This window comes from Symphalangus syndactylus, chromosome 21 (assembly GCF_028878055.3).
Source record: "Symphalangus syndactylus isolate Jambi chromosome 21, NHGRI_mSymSyn1-v2.1_pri, whole genome shotgun sequence".
NCBI lineage: Eukaryota > Metazoa > Chordata > Mammalia > Primates > Hylobatidae > Symphalangus > Symphalangus syndactylus.
Window position 1 is genome coordinate 74,622,818 of NC_072443.2, and position 20,307 is coordinate 74,643,124.

At 39.8% G+C, this 20,307-nt stretch overlaps 2 protein-coding genes across 2 annotated transcripts in view; one reads left to right on the forward strand and one right to left on the reverse strand.

The window, feature by feature from the left end:
- LMOD3 (leiomodin 3) lies at positions 1–16,577 on the forward strand. The gene is made up of 3 exons (XM_063630770.1): positions 1–500; positions 2,535–3,890; positions 13,435–16,577. Exons 1-3 carry the CDS (start codon positions 207–209, stop codon positions 13,459–13,461), a joined length of 1,677 nt encoding a protein of 558 aa, XP_063486840.1. The 5' UTR covers positions 1–206; the 3' UTR covers positions 13,462–16,577.
- The window catches only part of ARL6IP5 (ADP ribosylation factor like GTPase 6 interacting protein 5), a 21,364-nt gene continuing 17,500 nt past the window's right edge, over positions 16,444–20,307 (reverse strand). The window contains exon 3 of the mRNA XM_055259531.2: positions 16,444–18,045. Coding sequence (XP_055115506.1) covers positions 17,873–18,045 — 173 coding nt within the window. The 3' untranslated portion in view covers positions 16,444–17,872. The remainder of the gene's footprint in view (positions 18,046–20,307) is intronic.

Below are 20,307 nucleotides of genomic sequence, written 5' to 3' on the forward strand. Positions count from 1 at the left end.
AATATAGATCCGGCAAGAGCTTAGCTGTGATCACTCCTAGCTGCTCAGCAAACCACTGAGGTTCCTGGGAAAAAAAAAATATCTCAAGGGTGTGTTAACTTGGGACACTTGTTAACTGGGGGACCTTCTGGAGGCTTTTTTCCTTCTTTTTAAAAATCATCTTTGATTATTCTTCTTTTCTAGTAAAATAATATTTAGAAAAAATAATGTCAGAGCACGGCAGAAATTCAGATCAAGAAGAACTTCTCGATGAGGAGATTAATGAAGATGAAATCTTGGCCAACTTGTCTGCTGAAGAGCTGAAAGAACTGCAGTCGGAAATGGAAGTCATGGCCCCTGACCCCAGCCTTCCCGTGGGAATGATTCAGAAAGATCAAACTGACAAGCCACCGACAGGAAACTTCAATCATAAATCTCTTGTTGATTATATGTATTGGGAAAAGGCATCCAGGCGCATGTTGGAAGATGAACGAGTTCCTGTCACCTTTGTGAAATCCGAGGTAACCAGAGATGTGTGTACAACCGAGAAATGGCTGCCTGGGATGGGCTGTTAGGTGTCCCTCTTGCAACTGTGATTTCTCAAGACTCCAGGGTTTGGTTCTGCTTTGTTTTTGCCATATCTAGATTGAACCATAATATTTAATCCTACTCCAGACTGAAACTTTCTGAAACGCTTACATTTATATTTTCAAGGGGAAAATTGTGTAATTTCTTGCAAATGTCTCTTTTTAAAAATTGCGTCGGGTTTGCTGTGTCAGAAAGCCTGTGTTCTATTGCCACGATACTTAGTGACTTAACTCATAACCCAGAGGCAGTTGTCCTTAACTGTCTCTCCTTTTCTTTTTTATTGCAGGCCCCTTTGAGAAACTAATGACAGCTCTGTAGCCTCTCTCTGTGGCACATCCAAACATATGCAGTGTTTCGCACACAGTGTCAAACATTTCAGTCCTCCTGAAGTCTGGCCACACACCCTGCAATTAAACCAAGTCGAATAACCAGAAAATGGCATATATTATTACTATGTATTGGCTGTCAGTGACGACATTTAGAAATCGATGGCTATTAAGTGGTTTTGAAGCTAGTTCTTCACTTTCTAAAATCTGAAAGCTAGAATTGTTGACTCTGCAAACTTACTATGCATGAGCATAATATTTTTTAGTGTTCCAGTTGAAAATGACTTAACCAAAAGAGGACAGAGATGCCTCCTAGGTAAAGTCTCCTTAGGTTATGCCTGTTGACAAAGATGCACCTTGTTAAATTACTCTAACGCTGGCTGTAATTAAGGAAAGTTGTCAATTGGTTTTACAGTCAGGAGAGTTTAAACATGTACTAAGATTAAGAAAAGAAACAGCTGGATTGATCAGGTTAGAGTTCAAGGTACAATTTGCAGATTTTTTACAACTGGAGGTCAATGGATGAAAAGCCAGTTCTATGTGAATGCCAGTTTCAGGGGGTAAAAATGAGTACTTGCAACATTTTTATCCTTCCTCTGGTATAACTTAAACAGCTTGATGGTTGGCTCCCCCTTCTGGTCAAGATGAGAAATGCAGTGGTGAAGACTTCAGGTGGTTAAGGTGACTTGTCACTGTCTCTTCTGACATATGTTATGAGCACGAAATTTTTGCTCAAATGAACCTGTGTCTCAATTTGCTATACTGGGTTTCAAAGTGATACCTATGAGGCACACATATTGCATAGAAAAGCATTATAATTGATGTGCAAGAATCTAATACATATTATTGATAAAAGGCCCATTTTATTTCCCAGACTAAGCAATTATTTCTCAATGTCTGCGTAATCCTGTTTCATCTTACAGCTGGCCCTGGTTCCTAGGCAGTTTCTTTCAAAAGAAACTGGGATAGTAAACTTGTCCCAGACAGAGTACCGTGGCAGTTTTCAAAGAACTGAAAAACTAGAATCAAAATTGAGGTTTTAAATATATATATGTATATATATATATATTCAAAGTCAAAATTGAGGTTTTTAAATATATATATTCCACAATGTCAAATGTATCTAATTTTGCATACATTGTTATGTTCTCAGAGGAAGTTCACGTACATTCTATACTAGACTAGTAGACATTGTAGGGATGTTAATTTTAGGGCAATAATTTCCTTATTCTCATATATTTATAATATCATATTTATAATATATTGGAATAATAAGGAAATTATTGCCCTAACTCAGGACTGTTGGGTACTAGATGCCTATTTGTTATATACAAAATCAAAGTTTCAATGTATCAATGAACAGTTCTATGAAGTTTTCAAAACAATTTTTAACTGCTTCTGAAATTAAACACCATTAAAAAGTACAGAATATTAAAATTAATAAGGTTTCATTTTAATATTCATTTTAATTTATGAGATGGGATAACCACCCATTTTTAGCAATCAGCTATTTAAATAAGCATTATTTAAAATAGCAACCAGCTCTTTTAAATAAGCATTTTTATTATCTCCACTAGCTGATGCTCTACTTCATATTTCTTCTCTACTATGTATTCTAACCCTCATAAACCTCTCTTGTAGGAAAAGACTCAAGAAGAGCATGAAGAAATAGACAAACGTAATAAAAATATGGCCCAGTATTTAAAAGAAAAGCTCAATAATGAAATAGTTGCAAATAAAAGAGAATCAAAGGGCAGCAGCAATGTCCAAGAAACAGATGATGAAGAAGATGAAGAAGATGATGATGATGACGACGAAGGAGAAGATGATGGTGAAGAGAGTGAAGAAACGAACAGAGAAGAGGAAGGCAAAGCAAAAGAACAAATTAGAAATTGTGAGAACAACTGCCAGCAGGTAACTGACAAAGCATTCAAAGAACAGAGAGACAGACCAGAAGTCCAAGAACAAAGTGAGAAAAAAATATCAAAATTAGATCCTAAGAAGTTAGCTCTAGATACCAGCTTTTTGAAGGTAAGTGCAAGGCCTTCAGGAAACCAGACAGACCTGGATGGGAGCTTGCGGAGAGTTAGGAAAAATGATCCTGACATGAAGGAACTCAACCTGAACAACATTGAAAACATCCCCAAAGAAATGTTACTGGACTTTGTCAATGCAATGAAGAAAAACAAGCACATCAAAACATTCAGTTTAGCCAATGTGGGTGCAGATGAAAATGTAGCATTTGCCTTGGCTAACATGTTGCGTGAAAATAGAAGCATCACCACTCTCAACATCGAGTCCAATTTCATCACAGGTAAAGGGATTGTGGCCATCATGAGGTGTCTCCAGTTTAATGAGACACTAACTGAGCTTCGGTTTCACAATCAGAGGCACATGTTGGGTCACCATGCTGAAATGGAAATAGCCAGGCTTTTGAAGGCAAACAACACTCTCCTGAAGATGGGCTACCATTTTGAGCTTCCGGGTCCCAGAATGGTGGTCACTAATCTGCTCACCAGGAATCAGGATAAACAAAGGCAGAAACGACGGGAAGAGCAAAAACAGCAGCAACTCAAGGAACAGAAGAAGCTGATAGCCATGTTAGAGAATGGGTTGGGGCTGCCCCCTGGGATGTGGGAGATGTTGGGAGGACCCATGCCAGATTCCAGAATGCAGGAGTTCTTCCAGCCACTGCCGCCTCGGCCTCCCAACCCCCAAAACATCCCCTTTAGTCAACGCAGTGAAATGAAAAAGCCATCGCAGGCGCCGCTGTACAGGACAGACCCTGACTCCTTCCGGGTGGTGAAGCTGAAGAGAATCCAGCGCAAATCTCGGATGCCAGAAGCCAGAGAACCACCAGAGAAAACCAACCTCAAAGATGTCATCAAAACGCTCAAGCCAGTGCCAAAAAACAGGCCACCCCCATTGGTGGAAATCACTCCCAGAGATCAGCTTCTAAACGACATTCGTCACAGCAATGTCGCCTATCTTAAACCTGTAAGTGGAAGGAGGGAGAAATGGTGACCTCCATAGTAAATGCGTCCTAACTTTATTCCCTATTTGTTTTAACTTAAGGGGATACTCACTAATTGAGACCAACTGGGGGAAGCCAATGAGCATTACTAATAGAACTAAATTACTGTTATCCCTAAGGATGTACACCTGTAGCACCCCATGTCTAGGTACGCTTATATGACTTCTGTAACAATGATATTAGCAGCTAACGTTTAGGGAGCATTTACTATAGGCTGGAGTCATTATATGAATTAACTCATGTAATCATCTTACTAACCCTAGAAGCTAGGTACTGTTATTCTCCCCATTTAATAAAAAGGATACTGAGGCTTAGAGAATTTAATAACATGTGGAGGAGATACAGCTAAGAAGTGGTAGAGGTAACATTGAAACCCGGTTCTGAGTCTAGAGTCAAGCTTTAATTCACCTCATTCTTCTGACCTCCTCAAGTGCATATTCAAAAGAACACCATTCCAGCCACAATGGAGCTGACACTCAGAGATCTCCAGGAACCTACAGTGAGGAATAAATAAGAATGAGGCCAGGCCGGGCACGTTGGCTCACGCCTGTAATCCCAGCACTTTGGGAGGCCAAAGCAGGTGGATCACGAGGTCAAGAGATCGAGATCATTCTGGCCAACGTGGTGAAACCCTACCTCTACTAAAAATACAAAAATTATCTGGGCATGGTGGTGGGCATCTGCAGTCCCAGCTACTCAGGAGGCTGAGGCAGGAGAGTCTCTTGAATCTGGGAGGCGGATGGTGCAGTGAGCCGAGATCGTGCCACTGTACTCCAGCCTGGTGACAGAGTGAGACTCCATCTCAAAAAAAAAAAAAAAAAAAAAAAACGAATTGGTCCGGTTGTTTTTAGATAATTGAAAGTTTCCAAAATGCATAGAAACAGTTCTTTTTAGTAGATGAAGAGAGGCTGTCTGAAATTGCGTTTGTACTGCTCACTTTTTAGGCAGATAAATGTTGAACTTCAGGTTGGTGTCACCGTGAATTCATGGAGTTTTAAAATCACTACTTTCAATTTAATATTTACCATGATTCACGATTACTGCCAAGAGGAAAAGTTATTTTCCTTGCAACTTAAGTTGCAGAAATGAAGATGTTTTGGTCATTATTATGATGGCATTTATTGAGGTTGAAAGATGTGTTCAGTGGCCACAGGTGATTGATAACTATATTATTTTAAAATCTCCTGTAATGTAGCCACGAGATTATTTTGACAGAATAGTCAGTATATTATTTTGTTACAGAGATTCATGTTTTTTCAAAACATGTTGTATTTTTATGCACGCTTGCTCTTTTTCTGCTTTAAAGAGCTTGATATTCTGAAATAATTGCTAGTCTTTCACATATGTATGGTCCTTATTCCCAACTCCTAGAATGGAGAATTATCAATAGCCCATTCTTCTAAATCAAAGCTAACTTTCATCTATGATTTAGAGAGGCTCTGATTCTTCCTGGAGCAGTGGCCAGGGTGAGAACGCTGGAGGTCGGATGAGGTCAGACAGTGGTTCTTTGCCTGCCCTTGGGCACAACATCAAGACTTTCTGCACCTGCTCTTCTCTGGACAGCCAGAACTCCCCTGGGAGTGAATTGGGTTATTGTTTGAGAGAAACTAGTTCTACCACTTTTCCAGTAACTAGTCACTGGCAAAGAATATTCAAGCCACCTTGGTGGCTGTACATTCAGAAAAGAACAGTCTGAAAAGAATGATAAGACGTCTTTTAAAAAAATCTGTGCTAAAGGTGGCATGTAAGTTCGGAGTAGAAGAGGGAATGAAGTTCAAAAGAGCATCTGAACCAACTCCCTGACTTCTGAGTGCTCTACTGAGCAAATCCATTTTTCCTGAGTCAATTCCATTCTATCCATTCACTTATTTGTTAATCTAACAAATACATAGTCAGATGAGAAGGATTGGGGATATAGTGGTAAGTCAGGTTCAGTCTCGACCGCACACAGAGCTTACAGCGTAGGTTTAATTTTTCAGCCCCTCTGCCTTTTACTGAACTGAGAACGCTACAGTTTTGGGTCTAGAGTCTAGAACAAAAGACATTAAAATAAATTCATGATGATAATTGCCAGAATAAAACACCCCACCAAGCACTGCATTTTTCATATTTTAATCAATTCAAAACTGCTACCAATTTTAAGTGTATTTGGTGGTGGTGGTTTAAAAAAATAATTCAAGAAAAACATGCTGCAAAGTGAACTCTGACATGCTTTTTGAATGACAATCTTGCATATCACCCTCGGTTTTGAAATGGCTTCATTTATTCTGAAGGACTGGCAATTTCTCCTCCTTCAGTTGCCTGGCTTGGCCTGTGACAGACATCTGTTTGCATGTGTGTCAGTTACAAAATGTCACACAACTTCATCTATTTAGTCCTGGAAAACACTCAGCAAGAAAAATATGAAAATGCCTCCTTGCACTAATGAAAATTTGCTTCACTAATAGCAGTTTGCTTCCCAGCACTCTGTTTCTGTGCCTTTCTGCATGTACTATAAATTTCTGCTTTAAAGCCAAAACATAGTATAATCTTTTAAAAGATATTTTAATTTTTTTCTTTTGTTTTGAGGTCATTTTAGACTTACAGAAGGTCAAAAGTAGTTCAAAGAATTCTTGCATAGCCATCTCACTTTACCACATTTGCTTACTTATGTTTCTTTAAAAGCTATTTTAAGAGGCAGTACATCTGTGTGTGTAGTATCAACAGGGCACATGACTCAATGGAGGTAATAATAGTATGAATAGCTGTGATGTCTTCACACTTGGGTCTGCAGCCAACTATTGTAAAATACCATCGATTTTAAGATGCATTCTGATTTCAGAGCTGTTGAAATGTCCTGAAATATACATCTTAGACTCAAAATACAGTAAACACTATAAATGGTAATGTCACAAAATCCCAGCAGAAAGGGATAGTTTTAGCCAATCAAATGAGACAAGACAATGTTCACTTGATAGAGGTGGAATGAAGGGTTCTGGGGGTTTGGGACAGATGCCCTCCAAATCCCTGGATTTTCAAGAATGAGGTTAAAATTAAAACACAGTTTTGAAACCTTGTGGGGTTCTGTGTGTGTGTGTGTGTGATGTTCCTAATGAGAACATTATTCAGAAACCAATTTTTTTCTTAGAAAAGTTGTGTGTGTGTGTGTTTGTTTTTGAGATGGGATCTCACTCCATCACCCAGGCTGGAGTGCAGTAGCTCAATTACGGCTCACTGCAGCCTCAACCTCCAGGGCTCAAGTGATCCTCCTACCTCAAACTCCTGAGTAGCTGGGACTACAAATGCATGCCACCACATCTGGCTAATTTTTTTTTGTTTTTTAATTTGTAGGAATGAGATCTCACTATGTTGCCCAGGCTGGTCTCAAACTCTTCAGCTCAAGTGATCCTTCTGCTTCAGCCTCCCAAAGTGGTGGGATTACAGACATCAGCCACCATGCTCGACAGAAAAATTTTTTTAAATTATAGTTACTGGCTGGGAGCGGTGGTTCATACCTGTAATCTCAACAGTTTGGGAGGCCAAGGCAGGAGGATTGCTTGAGCCCAGGAATAAGTCCAACATGAGCAACAAAACAAAGTGAGATCCTGTTTCTAGAAAATATTTTTAAAAGTTAGCCTTGTGTGATGGCATGCACCTGTGGTACCGGCTACACAAGAGGCTGAGGCAGGAGGATCATTTGAGCCCAGGAAGTCAAGGCTGCAGTGAGCCATGTTTGTGCCACTGCACTACAGCCTGGGCAACAGAGTGAGACCCTGTGTCAAAAATAAAAGTAGTTATTTTCCTTATAGATTTGGAAATATTACTTTTGTATTTGATAGAGCACATGTATTTTTTGGGGCTGGGTGTGGTGGCTCACGCCTGTAATCCCAGCACTTTGGGAGGTCGATCACTTGAGGCCAGGAGTCTGAGACCAACCTGGCCAACGTGGTGAAACCCTGTCTCTACTAAAAATACAAAAATATTCCAGTGTGGTGGCGCTCGCCTGTAATCCCAGCTACTTGGGAGGCTGAGGTATGAGAATCACTAGAACCCGCTAGGTGGAGGTTGCAGTGAGCCGAGATGGTGCCACTGCACTCCAGCCTGGGTGAAAGAGCAAGATTCTGTCTCAAAAAAAAAAAAAAAAAGTTTTTTGTTTTTTTTTTAATTAATGCTTATTCTCTCCCTATCCCACGCTTCTGGCCTGGGATACCTGAAATGAAGTTGCTGGCAAAAAATAAAGGAAAACCCATATACATGCTTTGCTCAAATGCTTCTTCCTTTAAGAAATTACCCATTCAATTCGGTTTAAAAGAAATTTACTCCATGGGCCAGGTATGGAAAACTGGTAAAGCATGAGGTCAGATCTGGTAAAGCGTGAGGTAAAGCAGGCCCGCTTTATTTGGCTTGGGTATCGTTGTGTAAGTTTTTCAATGTCACGTGCAAAAAAATCCAGATATCTAGCACCACTTGGAACATGAGATCTGGCCACACTGCACTTGCATGGAAACAATCAGCTGTTTCTGTGCATTGGTTTCATCCTTGAGAATGCTCATGGTCTCTCTAGTTTTTCTCTTTTGCCCTTACTGCTTTGCACCTGGCATGTTTCACTCATTTACATGACTTATTTGGCTTCTGTAGAATTTTTTTAGTTTGCTCTTGTTGTTTTTAGCTATGTTTTTAAAAATCTTTGTCTTATCTAACAAACTGAATTTATTAGATAATGACTAAATCATTTCCCTATGAGTGAATAAAGCTGAGTCAGTATGATAGCACAAAGACATTAGGCTGGTATAGGCCTATCCCTCTCTGACAAATGTGTGATATTCTTTCATCTTCAAAAATGTCGTGGTCTGCTCACTCCTACCATCTCAAATGAGTATTTGTACTTTTCACTGAGATAAAATTCCATTTGCAGCAACTGTCTAATTCACTGAGGCCAGCTGCATTTTGCATCATATCCAAGCTTCTGTGCCAATCACACAAGATAACTATTTTAACATTCACTCAATTTCACTTCAGGCTTGCTCATGTATATCTGGACTGCTCCCATCCAGTTGGCTAAAGCCATTGGTAAACTTTCCTCCAGAAAGACTTCAGTATAATAATATCATGGGCAGCCGTAGTACATCAAAAGACTCTATGACACATTCGGAGTTGTTATGATTACAGAATTGAAGTTTACAAACCCTTGAGCATTCATCTTCATCACTGCCCATTTCTTCTTTGCTGCATTTATGAGATCTTCTTTCTCTTTAGCCAGATTCTCTAGATTCTATCCTTTTGTAATTTTCTCCTCTTTGCCATCACATAATCGGAAATTTTCCCCTCTTTCTCTTGTCACATAATCTAGAACAATTCCCAAATCTCCCTTTCCCTTTAGGTCACTCAGGGTTTTCTTAGCACATTCAATCTGTCCCCAAACCAAGCTGCTCATTTTTAGGCCTTGCGGTTGTTTCTATTTCCCAGTTTTCTGTCTTATCTCCATTCCGTCACGCATTCAGGTCTAAAACTCCAGGGTTACCTTTTACTCCTTTTTTTCCTTCGACCCCTCCTCCTCCGTTTTTGGGGCCTCCAATAAAGAAACCATGGATGATCTATAAGAGCCAAGGCCAAACATAGATCATAACTTTGGAAATGTCACGATTCCTATAAAGGGAGCCGCCATAGGAAAAAAGCAATGTAACATTTCAAGCTCATCAAGAGCACGTATAATCCAGGAATTATATAAACCAGAATTGCTTGCCTTTAATGTGTAGTGGGAAAAAAGGTTTTTTATACACTTTTCTAAAGTCCATATAATGTTTCTCAAATGTTATTGTGGATAAAAATCACCTAAAGGGCTAAATACGGATTACTGAGTCCACTGACAGAGTCTCTGATTCAGTAGGTCTTGGATGGGGCCTAAGAATTTGCGTTTCTGACAAATTCCCTGGTATTGCTGCTGCTGCTTATTCTGGGACCACATCTGACAATCATGACTCTGTGACATCTATGGTAAACCATGTCTGCTGCTATCTTCCCCGAAGGGCCTTGCTTTCTTGCCTCCATACCACCCTTTGCCTCAAATTACCTTTTCTTCTATCTCTATCTGTTAGAATCTATCCAATTTCCAAGGCTTGACTCAAATGCTACTTCTTACAACAAAACATCAGGAGTACTCTGCCTGTGTATTTCCGTTACCTTTTGTCCACACCTCTTTTATAGGCCCTCCCACGTTCTGCTTCAGGTTAACAGCCCTTCTGGGCACAGTGATGGAACGACTTTGAGCCTTAGAGGATTCTGAGTTCTTCAAAGCAGGTCTTGCTCATCTCTGTCCTGGACACCCACTGAGGTGCTGGTCCAGAGCAGAAACTTAATACAGGTGGACCAAATTAAATAGCCTGTGCTGAAACCAACCTTCCCACCTGCCCCGCCTCCCAGCCTCTGAGTGTATGCACATGTGCGCACTGTGTAATGCTAGACACACACAAGCACACTAGACATACTTTCTTTGAAAACTAACAAGCAAAGGGGAAAAAGGCTCCCTACCAATAACACAAGTTGATTCTCTTCTGTTTGTTTTATATTTTTATAACATCATATCTAGCTATTTTTATGATTTCTACCTTTTGTATTCTGCTTAGAAATGGCCTCTTTGAAAATGATTAAAATGTGTGCCTGCCTTTTCTTGCAACTTTTATAGTTTTCGGTTTTTAAAAAATATTTGATATTATGGATAGATTAAAGGGTTAATTTTTAAAGTCAGTAGAAAGCAAGAAGGCTATTTTATTATTTCTTTTCCAAATAGTTAACCAGTGATCATTTAGTGACTCATTCCTCTTATCCCCCAGTGATCTGAACTACCAGCTTGGTCATATTTTAAATAAGTAAATATGTGTCTGGGTTTACTATGCTGGGTCAGTGCCACATTTTCTTTTTAAAATATTATTCTGGGCTGGGCATGGTGGCTCACACCTGTGATACCAGTACTTTGGGAGGCCAAGGCAAGAGGATCACTTGAGGCCAGGAGGGCCTGGCTGCATTGAGTTACCATTGCACCACTGCGCCCCAGCCTGGGCGACAGTGAGATCCTCATCTCTCTAAATAATATAAAATTGTTTTAATTTAAAATATTATTTTGGAACTCTTCCGTGCATATATAAACAAATACAGGGAATAACTTATATAAAATGCTTCTTTTTCCATTCCATAATACAAAGAACACAGTGTTTTAATTATTTATTGCAGCTTTACAGTTATTTTAAATACCTGGCTCATGGTTTCTCTTAATTACTGGTGTTCTCCATGGGAGAGCCCTGCCAGGTGCAGTCATACCCCTCTCTTCTCAAAGTTTGGCACAAGGGAGGTAGAGGGTCAGAAGCCATGGAAGTCCCCTTGGCTTGAAGGCTGGCAGGCAGCAGCACATCAGAGGTCCCCTCTGGTGGGCAGGATGTTGGAGAAACATTCTTAGCCAAAGATGGTGGGCCGAGAACTGGCTGCGAGAGGAGCCATAGCGGATGACCAAAATGGTTCATCACACTGGCAGGTGGACATTAGCAATACAGGGAGAAACATTCCTAGTCATTGTTATACCAATGCCTAGGGGACACTGGGCATCTTCAGTGTCCTCTGGAAGGTACATACATGATGGATGAGTTGCTTTCCTAAGATACAATGACACTTGAAACCCTTTAAAAACTTGCTTTGTCCTTAAGGTTTTCCTGTGAGGCAGAAGTATGAAGTGGGTTTGCAGTGTTGGACTTCTGTTGTCATTTTATAATTTTTTTTTCTCTTGGGGGATGCTTTAAATGTATGTATATATATAAAATTTTTTTTTTTTTTTTGAGACGGTGTCTCTGTTGCCCAGGCTGGAGTGCAGTGGCGGGATCCCAGCTCAAGGCAACCTCCGCTTACCAGGTTCAAGCAATTCTCCTGCCTCAGCTCCCTGAGTAGCTGGGATTACAGGCATGTGCCACCACGCTCAGCTAATTTTTATATTTTTAGTAAAGACAGGGTTTCACCATGTTGGCCAGGCTTGTCTTGAACTCCTGACCTTAGGAGAAACGCCCACCTCGGCCTCCCAAAGTGCTGGAATTACAGGCATCAGCCACTGCGCCCAGCCTTGTTATAAAACTCTTTTAAGAAAATCAGGTAGCTGGGTACGGTGGCTCACACCTGTAATCCCAGCACTTTGGGAGGCCAAGGTGGGTGGAGCACCTGAGGTCAGGAGCTCGTGACAAGCCTGGCTAACATGGTGAAACCCCATCTCTACTAAAATTACAAAAATTAGCTGGGCGTGGTGGCATGCACCTGTAGTCCCAGCTACTTGGGAGGCTGAGGCAGGAGAATCGCTTGAACCCGGGAGGCAGAGGTTGCCTTGAGCCGGGATCATGCCACTCCACTCCAGCCTGGGTGCCAGAGTAAGACTTTGTCTAAAAAAAATAAAAATCCCAACAAAGTGAGATGGGTCTCACTTTGTTGTTCAAGCTGGTCTCAAACTCCTGGCCTCAAGTGATTCTCTCATCTCAATCTCCTGAGTAGCCAGGATTATAGGTGCATGCCCCCTGCCTGGCTTATATTTCATGTTTAAATATTTCTGACCATCAGATTAGGAGTGTGCTTCAAAGAGGAAAGACTTGTTTTAAAAAGAACATATATTTTATATTCTTATAGTGATATTTTTACAGGCAGTATATACTAATGAGCACTGAAATCAGGCAGATCTGGTTGAAATCCTGCTCTGCCACTTCCTAGCTATATGATCTTAGGGAAGTTACTGTCTCCTCTGAGCCATTTCTCTCCTTACAAGGCTTCTGTAGGATGTAATGAGATAGTGTTTTAAAAATAAGTGTTAGGCCAGGCGCTCATGCCTGTAACCTCAGCACTTTGAGAGTCCGAGGCAGGTGACTGACTTGAGGCCAGGAGTTTGAGACCAGCCAGGCCAACATGGTGAAACCCTGTCTCTACTAAAAATACAAAAATTAGCTGGGCATCGGTGGCACATGCCTGTAATCCAAGCTACTTGGGAGGCTGGGGCAGGAGAATTGCTTGAACCCAGGAGTTGGAGGTTGCAGTGAGCCAAGATGGTGCCACTGCACTCCAGCTTGGAAGATAGACTGAGACTCCGTCGCAAAAAAAAAAAAAAAAAAAAGTGTTAACATGGATTACTCACTTGTATAATAGCCTTGTGAATTAGATGCTGTTATTACCATTTTACAGCTGAGAAAACTGTTGCCCAACAGCACATAACTACTGCATGCTAGTGCCAGTCTTTGAACCCAGACCAACTTGAACACCTGCCCTCTTATTTCCGTGATATATTTTGCCGTGCACTCAAAGCCCTTGCAACAGTCCCTGGCATGAGTAAATGTCCAATAAATGGTGGCTGTGGTTATGATTGTTGTTTTATCTTGACTTTGGGGGTGCTTTGGCCAGAATTTCAAACCTATTCTGTATCTTTTAAGGCATGTAAGTTTTGTAATTTTTGCTGCAAAGCTCTTAAATTTCCAGGATTAATTTCCCCCGTTTCTTCAAATGCTTAAATCGCAGGTGCAACTGCCAAAAGAACTGGCGTAAGAGGCAACAGAGTCATCTAGAAGAACAAGAAATGGAAATAGTGACTCTTGGATTACAGCATGGAGACTATGTCAGCAGCAATACTTTAGGATCCACGTGGCAGAACTGGGAACAATGCTACCATCTGATAAGGGTATTTGTAAAAGGCAGAATGTTTGGGCCATGAAGAAGTAGGGGCTGAAGAGGAAGGTGGAAGGAGATAAAATATAATATTCAGAGGCAATATTTTCTACTTGCAATCAATTTGTGTGACTTAGGTGAAATTTAGAGTCGTATTTCCAGAAGCAGAAGTTAAAAACAAAATTTTAAACATTTGCTTTATTATTGTTTTCTTCTGGTAAATAATAAATATAACAGAAGTGTTAACTATTGTATTCCCATTTTTTTCTCCTTCCATCTCTTCTGCTGTAATTCATCACATAGTATCTTAAAGGGAACAAATAATGTTCCATCCTATGGAAATGTGAAGGATGAATTGAGCTCCTGGCCCTTCTGATGCTTTGAAATGAAAGGATTGTTCCTTAGAGCTTCTCTGCAGAATCAGTGGAGATTTTCAGTTTCCTACCCTGTCTGGCTTTCTCTCTTGGCGATTCCCTTGGTGTTTTGGAGTATTCTTTCTATGGGGGTACCTGTGAGGGGCAGAACATGTAAGCCACAGAACATGGCGAAAACTAAGTGTCACTAGGCAAAGTAATGGGAAAGTAAACCCTGCATATATGAAAACTTCCTGGCAGCAAGTTTTCATATATAGAGGGACAATGGGAGACAGCATGCTGTTTTTATAGAAAAAAAGTTTTACATAATATAGTTATTGACAAGCTTTTGGTTTTGGCTAAATACACACACACACACACACACAAACACACACACACTCATATATGTTCACTCTGTAAGTCTAATTTGTTTTTATTGCTCTCAAACATATTTTAAAGGAAACTTGCTTACAGGATTAAACTTGAACTACTTATCCTATTCGTTAAGGCACTACTTTGCCTGGCCCCAATTTACTAATCCTGTCTCATCTCCCACAAATTCTGTATACTCCTCTTAATGAAACATCCTTGTGCACACCCTTATGCCTTTGCTCACATTAACCCTTCCAAGAGACTTGCTTCCTGTTCTCCATTAATGAACGTCCTACCCAGTCCTCAACTCCCAGGTCAGGTCCTGTGTCCTCCATAAAAAACTTTCCAGACAACTCCAATCTGTCCTTCTTCCAAGTTCCTAGAGGCCTTAATTATTCATTCTAGCCACTAGGTGCATAGAATTTGAGACTTTTGTAATAATAGAAGTAGTGTGAACCCTAGAAATTAGAAAATCAAGCTTTGGGCCAGGCGCGGTGGCTCACGCCTGTAATCCCAGCACTATGGGAGGCCGGGGAGGGCAGATCTCCAGAGATCAGGAGTTCGAGACCAGCCTGGCCAACATGGTGAAACCCCGTCTGTACTAAAAATACAAAAATTAGCGGGGCATGATGGCAGGCACCTGTAATCCCAGCTACTCGGGAGGCTGAGGCAAGAGAATTGCTTGAACTGGGGAGGCAGAGGTTGCAGTGAGCCAATATCGCGTCACTGTACTCCAGCCTGGGTGACAGAGTGATACTCCATCTCAAAAAAAGAAATAAAAATAAAAAGCTTTGGTGCCTTTTCTCTCTTTACCTGAGTAAATAATTGGCACCTGCCTTCTTTCTCCTTTTATGTTATCATAAGTGGCATGTATCAAACCAAACAGGCTAGGGGAGAATAGGTCTAATTGGGACAAGCTTAAAAACAACACATTATTTGGAAAGACAAGCCATGGGAAAGAAATATGGTGTTTCTATTTTTTTTTTAAGATAATTTAGTATGTACAAAAGTATCCAAATTTAAATATAGTTTTCAATGGCTGATAGTTTTGTTTTCTCACCCTTCAATATTTCTAGAAAACATCCTTGCATACAAAGCAGGAGAGCTAAGAAAGGGCTGTAACAAACAAAACTTTAAGTGCCTAGCACATACTACATCTAAGAGGCTAAACTCTGATAGGAAAAGCACTTTAAACATAATTAAAAGCTTAATGTAAATTAGTAGTTGAAATTCTAGGCCAGCACAGTGGCTCATGCCTGTAATCCCAGCACTTTAGGAGGCTGAGGTGGGTGAATCACATGAGGTCAGGAGTTCAAGACCAGCCTGACCAACATGGTGAAACCTGGTTTCTACTAAAAAAAAAAAAAAAAAAAATTAGCTGGGCATGGTAGCTTATGCCTGTAATCCCAGCTACTTGGGAGGCAGGAGAATCGTGTGAACATGGGAGGCGGAGGTTGCAGTGAGCTGAGATTGCGCCATTGCACTCCAGCCTGGGCAACAAGACCGAAACCTCATCTCAAAAAAAAAAAAAAAATTCTAGAAAGCTCCTACGCATTTGTTTGTATAGCCACAGTATTAATAAAGTCAGGAATTTCAAAATGTGCTGTAAGAGGGTTTTTATCTTAGATATACAAGAAGAAAAGATCCAATTTCATGGCTTATGGCCTCAATACACAGGTTTTGCCAAAAGAGGTGAAGCAGTTCACATTATTCTTTTTCTACCACCCAACCCTAAAGATCTTAGTTGCAGGTTTTAGCTTGTTTTTCAAATGTAATCATAATTTACAACATTTATATGTTACATTTTTCTATTATTACCCTTCCAGAATTGACCACTGGCCATTGGTAATTACAAGTACCTTTTTTTTTATTAGTTTCTCCAAATTTATTGTATTTTGTCAGCAGAATTCACCTTGTAGAAAATGGAAGGGGCTAACATGTATATAAAACTCATGCCAGGTTTAAAAATAGGATCCCACTAGAATTGTTTTATTCTGGCTGCAAGTTAATAAAGTATTCAAGCTTTACTAAACAGTATTTGAAACAGCTGAAGTGTTTGCTTCACTGTTTATAGGGTCATCGCCAAGTTTCTCAGGTATTTAAGACAGATGTGCATTAAATAAAGTCTCACCAAAAAAACCTTTAATCAATTTTATTCTTCATATTTGGGTAAGGGTACAGATTCTAGACCATGTCTGTGAAGTCATGGTGATATCACTGTGCTAAAGATTGTGGCTGTAGGTTGGCTGAGAATTTAAAATGCAAGAAAAATCAGAAGCAGCACATCATTGCTTCTTATTCTAGGACATACAGAGAGTTTCTTCAGGAAGTACCACTCCAGTTGTCTTCACAATTTAATGCTACAGAAACCTAAATGTTTCTACCTCATCTATGAAATCATTCAATTGGCAGGCAAAACATTTTTTATCACCTATTTATAAAAACATGAGAAAGGGAGGAAAAGTAATAGAATGTATGAACTCATGCTATCATAATTCTAATGTCTAGCTATAAAGGCATATGGTTGTAACAATTGCTATCATCTAAAATTTTTGATTAGCTGCAGTAGCTGCATTCCATTTTCATTACCATTTTTTAAAGTCTTTTTGCTTGGTCATCTAAAGACGTTTTTCAAATTTCAAAAGATCAGCTACTATTGTCCTCCTTGTGCCCCTAAGGAATTAATAAAATGCACATTCATTTCCTTCTTTCTAAATGTTCCAGTTAAAAACTAAACAATGCAAAAATGGCAAACATTTTCTTGGACCATTTTTTTTTCACTGTAACAACAAAAAATGTGCAAGGTAAATAGACCTCAAGTTTTGTTTTATTTTTTGTCTGTTTGTTTTTTAACAAGTCTGTCCAGACTAATACAGGTTACGTAGCTATAACCATCTTAAGGAAAATGACATTAAGTTTGCAACAAATACCTGCTGGTGAGAACACATTACTAGCATTTCAAAAATTTACAAAAATGTACCAAAATATCCTAAACAGCTATCTTTATATTTGTAAACGAAGTACAAACAACTGGCTTAACCAGTTTTCACTGCACATCAAACAGGTGGCAAAGTGATAGAGATCATCTTTGATTTTTAAAAGAGAATAATAAAAACTAATTTATATCCCACACATTACAATTCTAGGGGATTAGGAACAGGCTAACACATGATGTCATCTACTTTAACAGCCTTTTCATTTACTCGTGTTGCCTTGATACTTTACGATGATTTTTTTTCCTATAATAGTATTGTTGCTGTAAAAGCCATAATTCTTTTATTTTTTGTATTCCCTTAAAGAAATCGTGTGATCCATTTCCGATTAGATTTCATAAACACACGTGAAACTTCAGACACAGCAGGAGGGTGGTGGTTTTCTTTCAGTTTCTGAGGCCTTCTCTCTGAAACATCAGAGCTGATAATAGTTCGGCCTATACATGCATGCTGCCATAGATAATTGGGTGGTACGTGCACCTCCTATTTCAAAAACACAAGCAGAAAGCAGGTCTGGACAAGGGCAAACTGCAACTCAATTTCTGCTGCAACCCTATCTCAGGTAAGTTATGTTTATTCCTTCACTTTGCTGATGTAGTCAGTGAGTCTGTTGATGCCTTCTTCCTGCTGTTCTAGGGCATCCAGGACAATGCCCATCGGTGTCCTCTTCAAACCTATTCCTTCCATTTTATTCTCCAGTTTGTTCTTGAGGTTCCGAAGTCTCAATGATGCATGGATAAACATCACTGCAGAGAAGTGACACCTGGTTAACACCAAAGCAACAATTCTCTTCTGCCACATCAATATTACACTCCCTCTCTTCACACTATTAGTAAACTGCCTTAGTTAGCTACAGTCCAGTCTGCTTCTCGAATTGATCCAAGCCTTCAAATGGCTCCTTGGACTTTATGTAAAGCTCTTCATCAAGTCATACATAGTTTTTTTCTGCATTGAAGGAAAATGCTGTATTCAACAGGAAGGACCATTATCTGGAAGCCACACCCTTTCCTTCACACACCGATATCATCACCTTGCAGATGCTACTTAAATGTCCTGAAATTCAGAGTGAATCAACGGGATTCCATCCTACCTAAAAATCAACTTACCCGAGGCTTTCCAGAAAAGAACTCTTGCTCGATTCAGGGATTATCTGCATCTTGTTCCCTGCAGGAGCACGTGAGTAAAGTCTACTTTTAAAGTGCCTCCCAGAGGCTTTACCCAAAGTGTTGGGTATAGAATTCTGTATGTAAAAATCTAAGGGCTTTACAGAGTTTCTATAGCCCACCGTTCCCCAAACTTGCTTGATTATTTTGCCACGGATTCCCTGTCCCCTTTCCTGGACCTCCTCCACCTGAGCCTTAAAGAGACAGGCCTGGGAATCTGTATTTTAAACAGGTAACCCTCTCTCCATATGATCTATAGCAGTGGTTTTATAACTCCAATGTACATTCAAATCACCTGGAGAGCTTGTTAAATAGGCAAATTCCTGGTCTCCACCACCCCAAATTCAGACTGTTACAACTAAGGGAAGGCTCCAGAATTCATTATTTTAATAATCACTCTGGATGATTCTGATGTAGGTAGATCTTAGACCCTCATTTTGAAAAACACTGATGTGGATAAAACACTGATGTGGATTCATCTGGAGGATCTCAACATAGACCATCCATCAGAAATAGTTGAGGAGCTTTCTAAAAACATAACATCCTTGGGCACCACTGTTGACCCACAAAATAAAGATGTGGCTGGGAAATTTATATTTTTAAAAAGTATCCTGAATGATTCTCACAATTATCAGTTTGGGAATCACTTATCTAATCTCCTTACTTTAGAGATGAGTGAACTACAGCCCACATAGGATGACTGGTCCAAATCACATGCTGGCTTCCAGCAGGTCTAAGAATAGAAATCAGGACTCTTAACTGTCTACCTCTGATACATTTCATTACACTGGCCTGTCTCAGATTCTGATGTGGAAAAGTATTAAAATTAGCAAGCTGTTTGATTAGTATCATTGAAATACTAAGCCTATAGCACCTAAAGAAAACATGAAGAAAATTCCAAAAATGTCTGAATTTGTTGGCTCAAATATTTTATCCAATAGGGTATGGAATGTATCCATAAATATTCTGGACTTAATGTAACAAAGCCCTAAGCAAGCAAATAATTTCATTTAGTGGAATAAATGCACATGTCAAATGTTATTGAAAGTTAAAGGGATGTGCCTGTCACTTAATACACTAGAATTTTAATCAGATTTCTGTTGATTAGGCTGGGATTTTATTTCTTCTCTATTTCAGGCTTCAAGTGTTTGGAGTCTTAGTAAATAATTGATGTAAAACTTAGAGAATATCTAGATCTCTTCACCAGAATCTGAGTATTTAGTACCTATATTCTGAGCCAGTTATTCCTATAGACTTACCAAACTTCTAACACTAGTTATGATCTCCTGAGCAAGATGAGAATAAATATTTACTTCCAAATAATAAATACATTCATTCCTGTATCAGGACAATAGGAATGGCACTTAAAAATTGACAGTAGACTCTCGTATTAGACAAATCTGGGGTCTAGTGCAGGTTATGCCACATTCCTGCTTTATGACCTGGGATTTGTCTTTGTTCTGTTTACTGTTGTGTCCCCATAAGAATGTATGACACATGGCTGGGCGAAGTGGCTCACGCCTGTAATCCCAGCACTTGGGGAGTCTGAGGGAGCTAGATCCCTCGAGCTTGAGAGTTCGAGATCAGCCTGGGCAACATAGTGAAACCCCTGTCTCTACAAAAAAAAAATTAGCTGGGTGTGCACTTGTGGTCCCAGCTATTCAGGAGGCAGAGGTTGCAGTAAGCCGAGATAACACCACAGCATGAGTGACAGAGTAGACCCCATCTCAACAACAACAAAAAAAGAATGTATGACACATAGCAGATGCCCCAACAAATATTTGTGGAATTAAAGAACTGTAAGGCCTTGACCTCATAGTTCTTGACCTCAGTTCTGTGTTATCT

Coding starts and splice junctions, on each gene's coding strand:
- LMOD3 (XM_063630770.1), top strand. CDS start 207: ATGTCAGAGCACGGCAGAAATTCAGATCAAGAAGAACTTCTCGATGAG. Junction 501..2,534: donor TCACCTTTGTGAAATCCGAG/GTAACCAGAGAT, acceptor CCTCTCTTGTAG/GAAAAGACTCAAGAAGAGCA. Junction 3,891..13,434: donor ATGTCGCCTATCTTAAACCT/GTAAGTGGAAGG, acceptor CTTAAATCGCAG/GTGCAACTGCCAAAAGAACT.